Source organism: Eurytemora carolleeae, unplaced genomic scaffold (genome assembly GCF_000591075.1).
Source record: "Eurytemora carolleeae unplaced genomic scaffold, Eaff_2.0 scaffold311, whole genome shotgun sequence".
Lineage (NCBI taxonomy): Eukaryota > Metazoa > Arthropoda > Copepoda > Calanoida > Temoridae > Eurytemora > Eurytemora carolleeae.
The window spans coordinates 143,687-159,990 of NW_019396293.1; the positions used below are offsets into that span (position 1 = coordinate 143,687).

At 31.8% G+C, this 16,304-nt stretch overlaps 1 protein-coding gene and 1 long non-coding RNA gene across 8 annotated transcripts in view; one reads left to right on the forward strand and one right to left on the reverse strand.

Annotated features, from left to right (window-relative positions):
• Window positions 1-12: 12 nt before the first annotated feature.
• On the forward strand, window positions 13-7,707 carry LOC111700358 (uncharacterized). Of its 6 annotated transcripts, none has more exons than XR_002764972.1 (7): window positions 13-58; window positions 1,142-1,224; window positions 1,796-1,929; window positions 2,566-2,754; window positions 4,895-5,079; window positions 6,494-7,192; window positions 7,424-7,707. It is a non-coding gene; the product is annotated as an uncharacterized LOC111700358 (long non-coding RNA). The 6 variants fall into 6 exon arrangements; XR_002764973.1 differs by having other exon boundaries at window positions 6,494-7,180; XR_002764975.1 differs by having other exon boundaries at window positions 6,494-6,936.
• Window positions 7,708-10,796: 3,089 nt separating this feature from the next.
• The window catches only part of LOC111700354 (N-acetylated-alpha-linked acidic dipeptidase-like protein), a 21,109-nt gene continuing 15,601 nt past the window's right edge, over window positions 10,797-16,304 (reverse strand). For both annotated transcript variants that reach the window (XM_023471237.1, XM_023471236.1), the window contains 8 exons: window positions 15,897-15,949; window positions 15,308-15,354; window positions 13,708-13,786; window positions 13,121-13,253; window positions 12,483-12,613; window positions 11,980-12,101; window positions 11,675-11,745; window positions 10,797-10,947 (listed from right to left, as the gene is read on the reverse strand). In XM_023471237.1, the coding sequence (XP_023327005.1) occupies window positions 10,858-10,947; window positions 11,675-11,745; window positions 11,980-12,101; window positions 12,483-12,613; window positions 13,121-13,253; window positions 13,708-13,786; window positions 15,308-15,354; window positions 15,897-15,949 (726 nt within the window). In that variant the 3' untranslated portion in view covers window positions 10,797-10,857. The remainder of the gene's footprint in view (window positions 10,948-11,674; window positions 11,746-11,979; window positions 12,102-12,482; window positions 12,614-13,120; window positions 13,254-13,707; window positions 13,787-15,307; window positions 15,355-15,896; window positions 15,950-16,304) is intronic.

Sequence of the window (16,304 nt, forward strand, 5' to 3'; positions counted from 1 at the left end):
ATACTCCAGGTAGATCTATCTAGTTGGGGATACACTCAGGGAACTCACTATACTCCAGGTAGATCTATCTAGTTGGGGATATACTCAGGGAACTCACAATACTCCAGGTAGATCTATCTAGTTGGAGATACACTCAGGGAACTCACGATACTCCAGGTAGATTTATCTAGTTGGGGATATACTCAGGGAACTCACTATACTCCAGGTAGATCTATCTAGTTGGAGATACACTCAGGGAACTCACGATACTCCAGGTAGATCTATCTAGTTGGAGATACACTCAGGGAACTCGCTATACTCCAGGTAGATCTATCTAGTTGGGGATAGACTCAGGGAACTCACTATACTCCAGGTAGATCTATCTAGTTGGGGATATACTCAGGGAACTCACTATACTACAGGTAGATCTATCTAGTTGGGGATATACTCAGGGAACTCACTATACTCCAGGTAGATCTATCTAGTTGGGGATACACTTAGGGAACTCACTATACTCCAGGTAGATCTATCTAGTTGGGATATACTCAGGGAACTCGCTATACTCCAGGTAGATCTATCTAGTTGGGGATACACTCAGGGAACTCACTTTACTCCAGGTAGGTCTATCTATCTATATCTATCTATTTATCTTTCTGTGAATGTCTGTAAATATTTTCTATTTTGTTTATTTTTATTTCTCATATACTGTTGATATTTCTTATAGCTTAGTGTCCATGTGCTCAATTGCAAAAGAACAGAATATTTGATTGTTTATAGTCTAAAGTCTATAGTCCGCTCAATACAAAATTATCTTTATATTTCTACCTATATACATTAAACATATACTTGTTTCTTTTAGCCAAATCATTAAGTTTACACAATTTCAAGACTTTTTTAATTTTTCAGATCTTTATTTAATGTCAAGTCGTCATTCATACCCTTTAAAATCATTCAAAACAACATTTTAATATAATAATAATAATGATTTTATTTATCTATATTTGAAATAAATTTAATTTGGTAGAGAGTAGCATGTAAATAGAATTAAATTAGGTTTTTATCACATTTGCAGTTTAATCAATAATTGCAGATATTTGAATGATCCCAACATTTAAATAAATAAGTTATTATTTTAAATCTTTAAAACTGTTTTATTTTCAAGGTCATACCGGATATACAGGATATACAGCTGGATATGACAATATCCAAGAAAATACAGAATCCTACAATTATTCATATTTCCAGGTTAAATTTAATCATCCTTTTCTATTTCACTTTGATGCGGGTCCAGGGCATGAACATTTCTTTAAGATTCACTGATTTTGTAAATAAATCTAAAATTTGCTTTCTTCCTTTTCGCTTTTTTTCGCGAAAATGAATTAAGCGAAAAAATGCAAAGTTGATTTCGCGAGAAAAAAATTCCGCGAAAACCATAGCTGCAACAATTAATTGAACAAATAAATTGTGGAATTCTCTGCTCTTAGCATTAGAGGTTTTTTTATATCATAATTAATTAATTTCTCTTCCGTATTCTGTTTCGCATTTTTGCGCGAAACAGATTAAATCGAAATTTCGCGAAAAAAGCGAAAATGTTTGAATTTTTGCGAACAAAACAAATGCGAAAAATGCGAAATTTTCGCGAAGCGATTTACCCTTTTCCCTGGAAACTCTATTCGTGGATAGTATTTTGTTTTGTTTTCGAGTGCAAAAAGATCTGTTTTGAAATTGCTTGGTTGATATATTGTATATTTTTATATCTTTAGGCCTTTTCCTTAAAAAATTCAAAAACCATAATTTAAAAAAAAAATTATTTTAGAATGAAGGTAGTGAATGGGAGGAGGGCCCTGCCCCCAGTGCTCCACGCTACGAGGACCTGGTTGGAACACGCCCACCTCTATACCCAGACAACCCTGGTCCTCCACCCACTGGGCGGGGATTCATTCTACGCAGGTGATTACTTGTGATGGGCAATAGCTTGGTTCGGCTTTACAATTTTGTTTCCGACTTTTTAAGGTAACACAAGAACCTGTGAAGGTTCCAACCAACATTTAAAAGTGTTAATGCTTGCTGGTTTAAACTATGCAAAAACTTAATCTTTAGAGAACAAAATAAAAAAGAAAGCTAACGTTTACGTAATAGTATTAAATAAATTAATAAATTAATTAAAAAATTAATTACTTTCAAAAACGTTTTTTTTTAATCGGTTCATTTTTTCTTTTATCTTCTCTCATGCTTACAATTTGGCATTAGTCTAAATTTGGCTTGTTCGTCTTCTTGTCTGTACTCAATAAACGTCAAAACGGCTGAACCGATCAAGCCTAAAACCTCAAGGAAGGTTTATGGATGGTTAAAGATAAAAAATTTGCCTGGATAAAAATGTCGACCAGCATTATGTTTGAAAATGCGCAAATTTAAATAATAATAAAACTGCAAAATACGATTTTTTAAAAAAAGATGGCAGCTTAAGATCAACAGCTAAAATTGCTACTAGAAAAGGGTCGAGAAGCGCCTTGAATGCCTAGTCATATTAAATGTTTATGGTCGATTGTTTTATTATTATTATTATTATTATATATATTAATCTAGTGATGAGGGACTAGATGAGTTGAGGAGGAGAAGATTAGAGCGGTTCTCCTGACATGAGGGGAGGAGGTCCAGCACCTCCAGGTCCTCCTCCTATACCCACTCCACGTCCTCCTCCTTCATCCACTCAAGGTCCTCCTACTCCTCTAGATCCTCTAGAAGTTGTTCCAGAGAAAGTTCAGTTTTTTCAAGGTAAACTAAATCCATCAAATCATTCCTAGTTACAGTGATTTAGGAATGATTTTGGAACATTGTTTTCATTTTTTTAATCTCACATCTTTTATATGTTCTTTTTTGATCATATTTTGGTCTTATGGTTTTTTTTGTCTATATTTTCTTTCAGGGTAAAAATTTAGCATGATGAAAGAAAAGCACATGTTTAGAATAAATGTATTTGATGTTGTTACAACGCAAATAGCTTTACTAGCAAGTTATTAGATCACTTCTTAAGTGAATTGGGTCTTTTTACACTCTACCATTGCTTTGTCTCATGTTCAGTGGACTGTTTAAAGTCATAAGTTGAGTCTAAAAGTCGGCTTCCTGTTCCAGAGTTTTCTGGCTTTTACAGTAGAATCACGCTCTTCTATTGCTTAAAGATTATCCGATCTCTTATTGGTCAAAACTCCAATGACCAATGAGAAATTGAATAATCTTTCCATGCGTTTTTTTTTGCTGATTTTGTAAATCTTTAAAGACAAGCACTCTGCTGAAAATGGACCATCAGGTTTCAAGTCAAAACACCTAAACTTTTTCTTTGGAATATATTTATATGCAGTCTTCTGAGTTATAATCACAATTCTCATAAAATGCCACCTAGGGGAATTTTGAGCAAATTGATTTTTAAGAAATTGTAAAAATCAAGTTATAATTTTGGAAGTTACATTTTTAGAAGTTATATTTTTGGTAGTTATAATTTTGGTAGTTATGTTTTTGGTCAAAACATGGTTACATTTATAGCTAATTATATATTTGGTAGTTGTAATTTTGGTATTCACAGGTCTAAAGTTAAACAAAAATTTCGTTTCAAGATTTAATCTGCTTCTCCTGGGTTTTCTGACGATATTCTGTAACAGTCATTAAACATATCCTAGAGAAAAATCAAACCTGCCTGAATGCCAAAATACGGCCCGAAAAAGTCTTTTTGATATAATTATACTGGTTTTACTTCAAAAAGACTTTTTTAGGCATTAATTTGGCAATTATACAGTTCACTTAAGGCTTTGATTTTTTGCTAAAACATGTCTTATGACTGTTAAGGAAAATACACAAACGGTTCTAAAAATATCGCAAAAAATCACTAAGCTTGATAAATCTTTAAATCTACAGTTATGTTTGATTTCTACAATTTCTTTTAAATGGATTTACTTAAAATTCCCTAGGTGGCATTTTCTGAAAATTGTGATTATAACTCAGAATATTAATATATTCCAAAGAAAAAATTTAGGTGTTTTGAGTTGAAACCTGAAGGTCCATTTTCAGCATTGTGCAAGATATTGTTTCTAAGAAATAAAAATGCACTGTGTATTCCACTATTTGTTAAATATCTGGACAAATTCATCTTATTTTTTATCTTTCTTATAAGGATTGGTTTTTTAATCTTTGTACACATAAAAAGTTTTTTTGTTACAACAAAATTTCAATAATTTCAAACGATCAAACGATTTGAATCGCTTATAAAGTCATAAAGATTTTTCAGATTATTTTCCTCAAAATTGCCACCAACTCTGATTTTCTAATCCCCATATCTTTCAACCTGTAAACCCTGGATAAAGACGGGAATTCTGTAAACCTTAGATTAGAATCCTGATGGGTGTGCACCATGCACTATGATACCAGTTTATACTCTACCGGCTACAAGGAAAAGATTGATGTGGACGAGGCCATATTCTGAAGCACTGTGTCTGATTTATCTCATTTGTCATTATTAAGGCGGAATTCTGACAAAGAATATCCTCAGAATTTTCAAATCCCGCTTTAGTGTAGTGAATTTTTTTTCCAACCTGTAAGAATATTGAATTTATGCTTGAACCTGAACCTTCATTCAGTTTTGTCAAACATTCCTGGTAAAACTGAGAACTGCATATCTGCTGAAAAGAAGATACAAATCAGAGAAAAATTCACTGCTCTTCTTAAAGTTTTGTTAAAAATTAAATTGAAAAAAATAAATTGTATGGTGTATGGAGGTATACTGATGGTGTATACCTCTGATATTTCAAGCTTAGATTAATTATTTGATCCAATAGAGCTCATAGTTTGTAAATATCAAAAACGTCTACGAAATTGGAATTAGAAAATCAGAGTTTGTGGCAAGAACTCAGTTCTCTTATTTTAGATCTGTGACCCCTGAATCTACCCATTCCCTTCAACGTGAAAGGTCAATCAGTACAACTAGCAGCCAGTCAAAGAGTACACAAAGTACAAGAAGTACACCTGCCTTAAGATCTCAGAGTACAGAGAGTACAGATTCAGACCAAACTATTCACAATCATTTATCTCAAAATAGTTTTCATAATTCAGGTAAAATGTATATTTTAATGCTTTTACATAACTAATATTAAATACAGCAGTGCTAAAGGATCCATTGGATTTTGAGGCGGATCCGTACTGAAAAAATATGGACATAGAGAATAGGATATATATAGAGAATTAAAAGAATCTCTCGGTATGAATTTTTTCAGTCCCTTTCAGCCTGAAAGGGAGTTCAAAGTGTACAAATCATGTAAATGTTCACAAATTATATGCAGTAGAGTACATTAATACAGTATGTTCCCTGAGCCCAAAACTTAAGACAGGGTATCGATATGAAAACCAGTTTTGAAACCCGGGTTTCACAAACGGGGTTAGGCAGTTTGGTGGATATCTATATTTATGTTTTAAATATTTTTTTATTTAGTTTCTTCATATTCTCCATTTTTGTCGAATCTCTTAAATCAAAATCTACAAAATGTTAAATTAACAATAATTTTAGATTTTCTATAAAATGATATTCCAGGGCCCAACAGGTTATATAGCATAAATATGTGAAGTACACCTGAGCCCGAAATTTAAAAGAGTATCGTTAAACAAAACTCGGGAGTTTCCTTTTTGGGGTCTTAACATTCATGTAGATTTTGATTTAAGAAATTCGAAAAAAATGGAAAATATAACCAAACTGAAAAAAATTATATTTCATAACAAAAATATTGATATTCACAAAACTGTGTAACCCCATTCCTGAAACCCGGGTTTTAAAACTGGTTTTCTTAACGATACCCTGTCTTAAGTTTTGGGCTCTGCAGTATGGAAACAGCACAACAAAATGGCCGTTTTACACTTTTTTCCAGTAAATTCCTCTCTATATATTCTATTCTCTATGAATATGGATCTGGATCTTGGTCATGAACATTTCTCCAAGACTCACTGATTTTTTATAACAGAAGAAGAATTTTGAAATTAGTTTCCTCTTTTTTTCGCTTTTTTAAATTTATTTATTTATTTAGGCTTTAAGAGCCAAAGATTTTGTTGTTGTTGTTTTGTAGCCCAAGTTTTGCGGATCCTAAGCACTGAAGCAACAAAATATTTATTTATTACAATGTTATCCACATAGAATGAGACTTGAGAGAAGACTGTACTGAATCTATGTAGTCTGTTTATCCTACATTCCATAGTTTTGCAGCTAAACATTTTTTTCGTTGTCAAAAAATATCACAATCAAAGATTTCATTTAGGATCAAATTTAATTTTAGACTAAATTTAACCTTTAGATCATTATATTAAAAAGTTTCAGGTTGTCTTGAAAGTCTTATTCTTTTGGCATAACCCTGTCCATTCGCCATTTTATTCATTTATTCTAAGGCATAAACATATACAAATATAAAAACAACATGTTAACCCCAAACTTTTTCATTTTAACATTTCCTATTACAGTTTTTACAATTGATACTGTTTTTAGGACAACATATTAAACAAGGACAAGACAATGATGAGGACAAGAGTCCTAATATTAGTCCTGGAGAGAGGACGGTATTTAATGAGGACAAGAATACAGTATCAGTTTCCCCTGCTAGATAGTAGAGACCTAGAATCTGAATCCAAAGTCTGATGTGATTTTAACCTCTAGCATAAATCATAATTTCCATTTTCCTTCTACAAACCCTCCTTTGGAGACTTAGAGGATAGATTTCAGAGATTCAAACGAGTATTCTACCAACTTCATGAAAATCACACTTGACTTGTAAAAGTAATTATTGTTAATTAATTATTAACGCCTTAACAGCAGTGCTTAAAATTCGGCTTAGCTAGAGACTGACTGAATAAAAGACCAATATGTTCGGAGTCCATTTTTTTTGTAATTTGAAAATTCTAATTGTGTTATCAATCTATTTAATGTACTTGGTAATTATTAACCTTTAGTTCAAAACTCATTTTTAACATTTAAGGTTCATAAACTTTAAGGCAAATTAAATCCATAAAAATCGCACAATATGAAGAAGAGCTTTTCTTTTTATCACGTTTGACAGGCAGGTGGTGGCATTAAATTCAGCATTGGATTTTTTGTTTCTTCAAATATTAAGTAAAACTAGTTTGCCATCAATCCGACTTCAAATTCATAAATCCAACTTTTCGGGCCTTTTATACAGTAAAACCCTAAGTGAGCCATACATTGAAAGAATTTATCAATTGTCGTTTTGACAATTTTTCAATGGGTTTTATACAATTTTACGTAAATTGCTAAAATAGATAAAGCCATGAATATGCGGGAACAGTTTTAAAGAGTTCCATATAATCATTTAATTAAAAAACTAAATATCTGCAACATTCCATTATCAGAAAGTGAAGAGTACAACATTTGATGAATTCTTTCGATGTATGGCTTATTTAGGGTTTAACTGTATGTTTATTTAATCTTGATCTAAATTTTTAAGTGATATTTTATCTGAATGTACAAAAGTTTTTTTACAGTATTGATTTTGCCACAATAGTTATTCATCTTCCCAACCAGTAGTTTTATTATTGCTACTTGTTTTGTTTATATTAATTACTAACTTTTCATATTAAAACAGGTTGTTAATGTTGTTGTCATGTAATTAATTAAAACTATGTTTAACATGTTTGTAGTTTGTTATTATAAACATAAAAATTATTAAAAATCATTCCCGTGTAAAATAGTTGCTCTGTTAGAAAATGATAGTTCAGAGACTAAACAATTTCTTTAACTCTTTTCATAATTTAGCTGTTTGCTTCAGGGTTTTTTTCAAGAAGAAATTATATTTCTCTGTAATTATTTAAACAATGTTCAGTAAGAAACAAAATTTTAATAATTTTTGCGCCTACAATACTTAAACCAATTTGTAAACGTGTTTTTTAGTTATTTCTTTTTCTAGTTAAACGTTTTACTTTAAGTTTCGACATTTATGTTTTTGATGTATAAATATTTCTTGTTTATTAGAATAGCAAAAGGATCGGGCATCAATTCCTTTTTTAAATGTTAAAACTTGTGCAAGGACTTGACCATTTTTGGAGTGCTAATTGCACTGCAAGTAGATTAAATGGAACTGAATTGTGAACAGTTCACAGCAAAGACAACAGGTTGGTACAATCCCTAAAAAAGTGAAATCAAAATAATCCGCTTTTTGAGTTCTTAGTAAATCTAAGAGGCCGAAATCTCAACTATTAATTATGTCATGGGTTTATTTCAGAGACTGATTTCAAGTTCGATTCACACTGCCTGAACACAATTCTCGTGTTCCTGACTTGAAAAGTGTCAAAGTATTGACAATTACCTACATCATGGGTACTGGAATAGGGTATCGCAACGAGGCTCTTGCACGAATGAAAGGTCGATACGGTACGGGGGGAAGAGCCGTACCCTCTGACGTCACTGATTAAAACTATTGGTGGAGAATTCTCAGACCACCAAAGAAATGCCAATCACAATTATGCGTATACTCGCATACAACAGATCTTATCCCAAGACAGTTCTAGGACCAGTGTCCACTTTGTGCCCTGTACCAGGTTATGACGTAGTTAGGTTCAGAAGCTAGAATTGTATGACTACCGGTAATGTTGCATCGTCTATACGCAACATCCTCTATACTGAACTTCCGACCTACTAATTTTCTGACCTATTGCTATATCCGACCTACGACAGCTGTAGGTCGGTTACACATTTAATTTTTTTAATCCGACCTACAGGCATGATTGAGTTCTAGTCATGTGCATGGAGCGAGGTCAGATGTACATATCTATTTAAATATATATATATATATATGTGCAGGTATCACTCTACTTTTTCTGTGTGCTGTGTTTGATGATCGAATTGTTTAGTTCACATTTTCTTCGCTAGAGTTCTCTACATCTCAGTTCCTGTGACAAATTAATTTAAAATATTTTGACATTTGTGGTAAATAACTAAAAGTGTATTTGTTATTCTATGTTAAAAGTTATGTTTCATTAAATCAAGATAAAGAAATAAAGAATTATTGTAAGGTCGTTAACCTTTTGACTTTTAATCACATAAGTAAAAAATTGTATTTAGGGTGAAGTTATAGCAAAGGTTTTACGAATAAATTAATTAATTTGGTCTGTTTTTAGAGATTGGGCGTAAACCCCTTATTTATCATGGATTGGAGCACGTACCCAGCGAAATCCACATCAGTCAAACATTAATTACAAATATTTTAGTTACAATTATTTCTTTTTAATTTCTTTTATTTCAGATCCAGAGGAAAAGAAGATTATTTTTGATAAGTTTTGTAGAATGTAAAAATCAAATTAGAAAATCCGGGAAACATTCTGCAATCGAAAAATTGATGAAATGGAGCAGCTTACAGAACAGGAAAAATTAAGCACATTTTTAAAAGTTTATGACCTCCCTTCCCCGGCCCTCTTCCCCCTTCCCTCGACTCCTCCGTTATCCTCATTATTTCTTGTATACCATCTCCCCCTGTATAATTTATAGTGAAAAATTGAATCTAGTTATCAATAATTTTACAGAGAGAGTTTTTAAGGTAGTCATAGCCTTAAATTCTGTATCGAGAACCATATGCTGTATACTTGAGATTTTGGATCTTTACTTTTCAAAATAATTATTTATATATGTAATCTGACTCTGAGATATTTGTTTGATAAAATATATATATATATATTCAGACATCTCTACTTTCTCTGTACGATGTATTTGATGAGAAAGGTTTAGTAGTTCTCAATATTGCCGCTAGAGGTCTCACAACAAACTTATTTTCTATAAATAAATCTTTTGTTTTGGCATTTTTTCATCAAATAATAAAAGTTTAGTTGCAATCATGAATAAGAATTCCAAATCAATTAAGATTAATATTTCTAAAGAATGAGCAAATGACAATTTTATTTAATCCTATAAATACTTATAGAAGATCCTGTTACATGTAGATTTGTTTCAGGCAATTCGTCTTCCCTCGAGGAAGTCCTCTATTATTAATTATAAGTTCAGATGTTGAACATTAAGATTAGGGGCACATGAAATTTACAGCATTCTTAAAAAGGGAGTAACCGGCTATGTAGGGTAGTTGAACTGAGCATGCAGTGTTGTGGAAAACTCCTTTCGGATTCATTTGAGAAATATTAAACTTTTTAAAGATCTGTAAATCATGAGTTTGAGCGCAAATTCAACGTTCAAATCCCCTACTTTGGGAGTGGATACGTTTTTAGAATTAGTTTTTTTAAATTATTAAATAACGACGCCATAAAATGTAAAAAAGATCTGCAATAAACTACACGTCATGTATAGGAACATGTTGAGAAAATAAAAATTAATCTTATCATCAAAAATAAGTAATCTTGGTCAATTATTCCTATTTTCTCATTATTCTGGTTTCTTATTATTCACAAAGATTTTCTGCAGATTTTCTAGAATTATTATAGAAAAAACGACATTTGAAGAATTTGAAGAAATCTGTAAATAAAGAAAATAAGAAATTCAATATAATAATGAAAACGAAATAATCGATTATAGCATTGATTTATTGACAAATTTCTTTTGAGAAATATGTTCCTAATCATCTAATTAGATTACTGTATAATTTTTACTTTTTTTTTCGTTGTCGTTATTTAAGAATTAAAAAAACTAATTCTGAAAAATTGTAAAGACGACAGTTCATAAATTCTTTTGATGTATTAAATATTTAGGGTTTAACCGTACAAAAACTCTACATTTAATGGTTAAATATAGGTTCTTAAGTTAAGGCTCACTGTACATGTATAGTGTACTGTACATATCTGTTATTTTTATTAGTTTAAATATTACAAAACAATTATAAATTAAGAAAAATTCAAATTTTAAAATATATCTGAAGAAATCCATTTTCTAGCTTGATGGAAGATTATCATTAAATCAGATAGATGTTGTCGTAGTTCATCAATACGGGTCTACATCAGAGAAAACTTAATTATTATTTCACGGTGGACTTAGCCAATGGGCTCGGTCAAATAGGCCAAGGATTAGGCCGGGTACTGTAAAAAGTCTGAACGCGCCATGGGAGTTGTCATAGTTAGCCCTCTCACGGGACTATGCCAAGAAAATTGAACCCTGTCGTATGTTAGTCTGGTTAGGGCGACCATAGGATCGGGTCAGTACACGCTGTTATCTGGCAGGCCAGTACAAACTGGGTAGGTCCTGTTCGAATTCAAATTTACTACGGCCCAGAGTGAATTGAATATTATTCAGTATTAATGTCCAGGTACAGAATTTCATTAAATGGGGGATTACTGCCTGCCCCGGGGCCCGGGCTCAAATTTAAATCATCGATTTAAATCCTTTCTAATTCTTTAACTTTAAACGGATTTAAATTCAATGCAGGAAATCTGTCAAGAGATAATGAAGAAATGGCTCTCTACTTAAATGAAATCGCCCTGGGAGAGGAGAACTGACTAAATTATATACAAAAGTTTTGACCTTAGTTTTTTTTTAGTATTTGCAGTCATTTTCAAAATTGATGAAAATTTACTGAAAAATATCATTTTCAGGTTGATTTTGGAGTTCTGTGAAAATAAATCATTATGTTGAAAGAGTTCAGGTCGACATTAAAGTCTAATCTTTTGTGGTTAAGCACAAATTACTTTTATTTTTTTATATTTTAAGTATTCTCTTTAGTTCCTTTCTCTCTGTAGTGTTGAGCTGATGTATACCATTCATCAAGTCATTAATGCCAGGAAATGACGAGGAACCTGAAAAAAATTGCTACTAACATTTTCGAACTTTTTTCAGTGGATGTTATTCCAATCTACGGTATAACCCAGAGGTTTGGACAAAAAAATGTATAGAATGTTTTCTCAAAAATCATTTTTATCATAGTAAAATCTAATCATTCTTTGGTTGGTTCAACTTCCAATTTGACCCATAAAAGAGAAGATAAGTTCAACTTATTCAATACAGTCAACAGTTGCCAGCTCTGAGCTTACCGTAAAGATTATTAGCTGCAGGAGAGAAGAGCGCATGTCTATTGAAGGGACGGAATGGTAGACCCTTTGGTAGAATAAATATTCTCTCAAGCATCACCAGCTTATCATTCAACTCCGGTACACTATAGAGATATATTAAAGTAGCAAACACTCCTACACTTCATTTACCAAATTATAGTTTATTCATTGTTTCTTATTCTTTATCATTTTATTGTGACCTTTCCCTTTGCCCTTTGCGACTTTATCTTTAACATGTGTGACCTTCCCAATACCTTCTGTGGCACTCATGACCACACTTTTAGGCTTCAGGACCTTGCCCTTTTCATTGTGACTTTGCCTTTACTTTCTGTAGCACTCATGAGTCATGACCTTACCCTTTAGCTTCATGAATTTGCTTTGTGACCTCTCCTATACCTTTGTGACCATGCTCTTCACCTTTATGACCTAAATTCATGACCTCGCCTTTACCCTTCCAGCATCTTACAGTCATTCTTTACCCTTACCTTTGTTCTCCAGTCGGATTCAACTCCATTTGTTCTGCATATGCAGAGAAGGATTTACATTCTTTAATAAATTCATTCATTTTCTTTACCATAGCTGTATACTCTTTTAAAGCACCCAGTTTTTCCAGATTCTAAAATGCATTCTTTTCAAGAACTTTTTCGAATCAATTCAAAAGATAAAGTTAGTTTGACTTTTGCAAATATAAGAAGAGAAGTGTGTAATTTGAATATAAAATTTCAATGGTTTTGTTGTCGGCATTTATATCAAAACAATATGGACGACTTTTCTGTCTAGTTTCATTAGAGGCCCTATATGAGACCGTACCATTGATGTTATTTATTAATTTAATTAATGTTAATATTAAAATACAAATGTTAATGTTAATTAATATTAACGTATAAATATTACAGGTTAATGTTATTGTTAATGTATATGTTAACATTATGTACTATAATGAATTGTTTAAAGTCAATGTTAATGTTAATGTTAACATTATATACTAACAATCATAAACTTTCACGTAAATAAAGAGAAGCTGTTCATCGAAAGTTTTTCTCCGTTTTCAAGCTTGTTACGAATCAATATGAACATTGAAAGTTGTTTTCATTGTATAACAACAACTGTATTTACTGCAGACCTGTGTTATATTATTTTGCTCCAACTTCTCCAAGGAGTTGAGGAGCTCAACTCCAATAAACTCCGGACTAAGGGGTAGAACTGGAGAATCTGCCAGGTTCATAGCTTGGTGGAGGAGTAGCTGGGAACAGGATCTACAGTACAGTACACTTGACGATATCAGCTGATTGATGAAACATGCGCCATTTTGAATATGATGTTGTTAAATCAAATCAGAAGTTATTGTAATTATTTGATACTAATATAAAAACTACAAATGCTGTTGATGGCATGCAATCAAGCTTAACTGTTCAAGAGAAACTTAAAAACCATTGGCACATTACACTTAAAGAGACTGTAAACGTAATTTCAAGTTACCCTTATTTAGATACATTCGAAATTTTGGAGAATATTCTGGATTTTTTAGGAGTAAATGTTAAGTCACCCAGGTTGAGTTCACACAGTACGCAAGTGTACACTCCCATTTTACAACTTTTTTCACAGTATTTAAGAGATATATACACTGAGTTCTCTGTCCTCCATGATCAGTTTGAAGGGTATTAATGGGAATCAGTTCTTTTAAATAAAATCTTTTGATTTTAATTTCACCTGATAATTTTAAACTCAGGATCTACGATTTCAGTTACAATTCTCCAAGTTTCAAACCCAGTGTGATATGTTGGAAATCCTGAAAAAGCAACTGTTTATCTAACTTCAGGTGACCCACCTTTTTAAAAGTCGCATGACTTTTTTCACATTGGGTACCCTTGAATTGATATCTTGGTTTCTATTCGACAATTAATATTTTCAATTGCGGCAAAATTTATTTCAATTCAAGAAATCAATATCTTACTCATTGTTACTCAGACATATATTTAAAGGGCACCAGTGTAAAGGAAAAATGAAAGAGGGTATAGGATGAAACCTGAGAGTATCTGATGTTCCTGTCTCGAGAAATTGATATAAAACTGTGTCAAAATTATACCAAAACGTATATATAAGATTTTGTATAAGAATCATAGTATTAAACAGACCATATTTAACAAATACGCAACATATCTGAAAACAACGATATCCCAGAAAAGCCTGAGAAACTAAAGTTTACTCCTATTATTATTTGAATTTAATAATCATTCATTTTTAATAGATATAATTGATAATATTAGTTATGCATCCGGAACATGTCACCAGAACTCCAACCAATGGCAGTGCAGTATTATTGTCACGTGTCTCTGTCTGTATCATGTCACCAGTATACTGGAATGTCATTCAGAGGGAGTTCTGGTCACGTGATATGGACGTATATCTAACACATATACGTTTTGGTATAATTTTGACACGTTTTATGTCAATTTCTAGAGACCGGAACATCAGATAGATGTCTTACCGGTATCGTTCATCGCCTGAGATTCTCAGGTATCAGCCTACCCCCTTTCATATTTCCTTTACAGTCCCTCTAAATACAGCTGGTCACTTGCAGTTACTTCAACAGCCCCATTTCAAAATATATTTTATCTGCTGTGATTGGTTTTTATTCTTATGTAAACATGTAACATATCTTTTTTAGATCATTTACCATGAAAGGGACTGTAAGCGTGATTTCAAGTGACCCTTCATGCAAAGATGACAAATCCCAAGTCATAATGATACCCTGAAAACCTGATCAATAATGGGGGAAATATTGTCGTTTTTCTAGGTTTACTTCCAATAATTCCTATATTTTGTTCCTGCAGTAAGAATGCGCATGTCATTTTGTAGAGAAACCACAATTGAAAATAATAAGTTTTCTAAGTTATAAACTTGGATATCTAATTCATATTTGATCAAACAAAGTTTTCAAGGGTACCGTTGTGAATGGGGCATTGCAATCTTTGCATGGAGGGTCAATTGAAAATTTCACTAACAGTCCCTTAACTTTTGTTTATAAATTACAAAGTTGATGTTTACCTTTTTCAAGATTCAGTTAGAACAATAATCAACTTTTGCTGAAGCGTTTTAATTCATTCATATCAAATATGCATTCTTTAGAGTTTATTTTCCTGCTGGGACTCAAAAGAAATGTTTTAATTTTTAAAAAGTTTTCTTAAAAATGTATTAAACGAGCATTAAAAACAATTAGGACCCGATCATTGACTGAAATATCTGAATAATCACTTTAAATATGAAATATTTAATGTTTAAAAATGATATTCTGTAGAATCCTGATTTCCTTCAGTTCCAAACGAAATCATTTGTCCAGGAATTCCGGCAAAAAAACTGCACAGTGAACGGATTATATAAGTCCTCTTGGAATAATAATTGTTTGGAATAAAAAGATAGTAAACTAAGTAGTTGAAGTAGTTGGAGAAATGCACAGGTATATAACCTGTGTATTTACTATGCTAGGTTTTACAGATAGGTTTACAATTAGATCGAACCCATTTAAACTTTTCAAAAATTATTGTTTCGTTGTTAAATAAAATTTCTTTCATATAAACACATATATACAGTATGTTGATATGTTTTTTTTTGTTACTTTGTTTGGCTTCATTAACATGTAGTACATATCAACTTATTCTAGGAAAATTAACTCTAATTTTATCAATATTCATAATTCAAATAGCTTATATGCTTTTTGTAATAAAACATACATAAATCTCCATTCAGTTTTTAAAGTTGTCGATTTAGAATTTGAGAATTAAATCAATTGAACTGCCAGTTTAAGATTGAATTAGAAATGGACCAATTTTACAATTGGACAACATTCATAAATGATAAACTCTGTAAAAAAGGAAAAAATTTAGAAGATTTGTATATTCCTAAAAGGAGCGTGGTCTGTTCCAGATCCAAGAAGAGTTATTTTATCCGCAATCTATAAGATAAGGGATAGGTTTCAGTTCAAAGAGAGTTATTTTGTCTGCAATCTATAAGATAAGGTAAAGGTTTCAGTTCAAAGAGAGTTATTTTATCTGCAATCTATAAGATAAGAAATAGGTTTCAGTTCAAAGAGAGTTATTTTATCCGCAATCTATAAGATAAGAGATAGGTTTCAGTTCAAAGAGAGTTATTTTATCCGCAATCTATAAGATAAGAGATAGGTTTCAGTTCAAAGAGAGTTATTTTATCCACAATCTATAAGATAAGGGATAGGTTTCAGTTCAAAGAGAGTTATTTTATCCGCAATCTATAAGATAAGGGATAGGTTTCAGTTCAAAGAGAGTTATTTT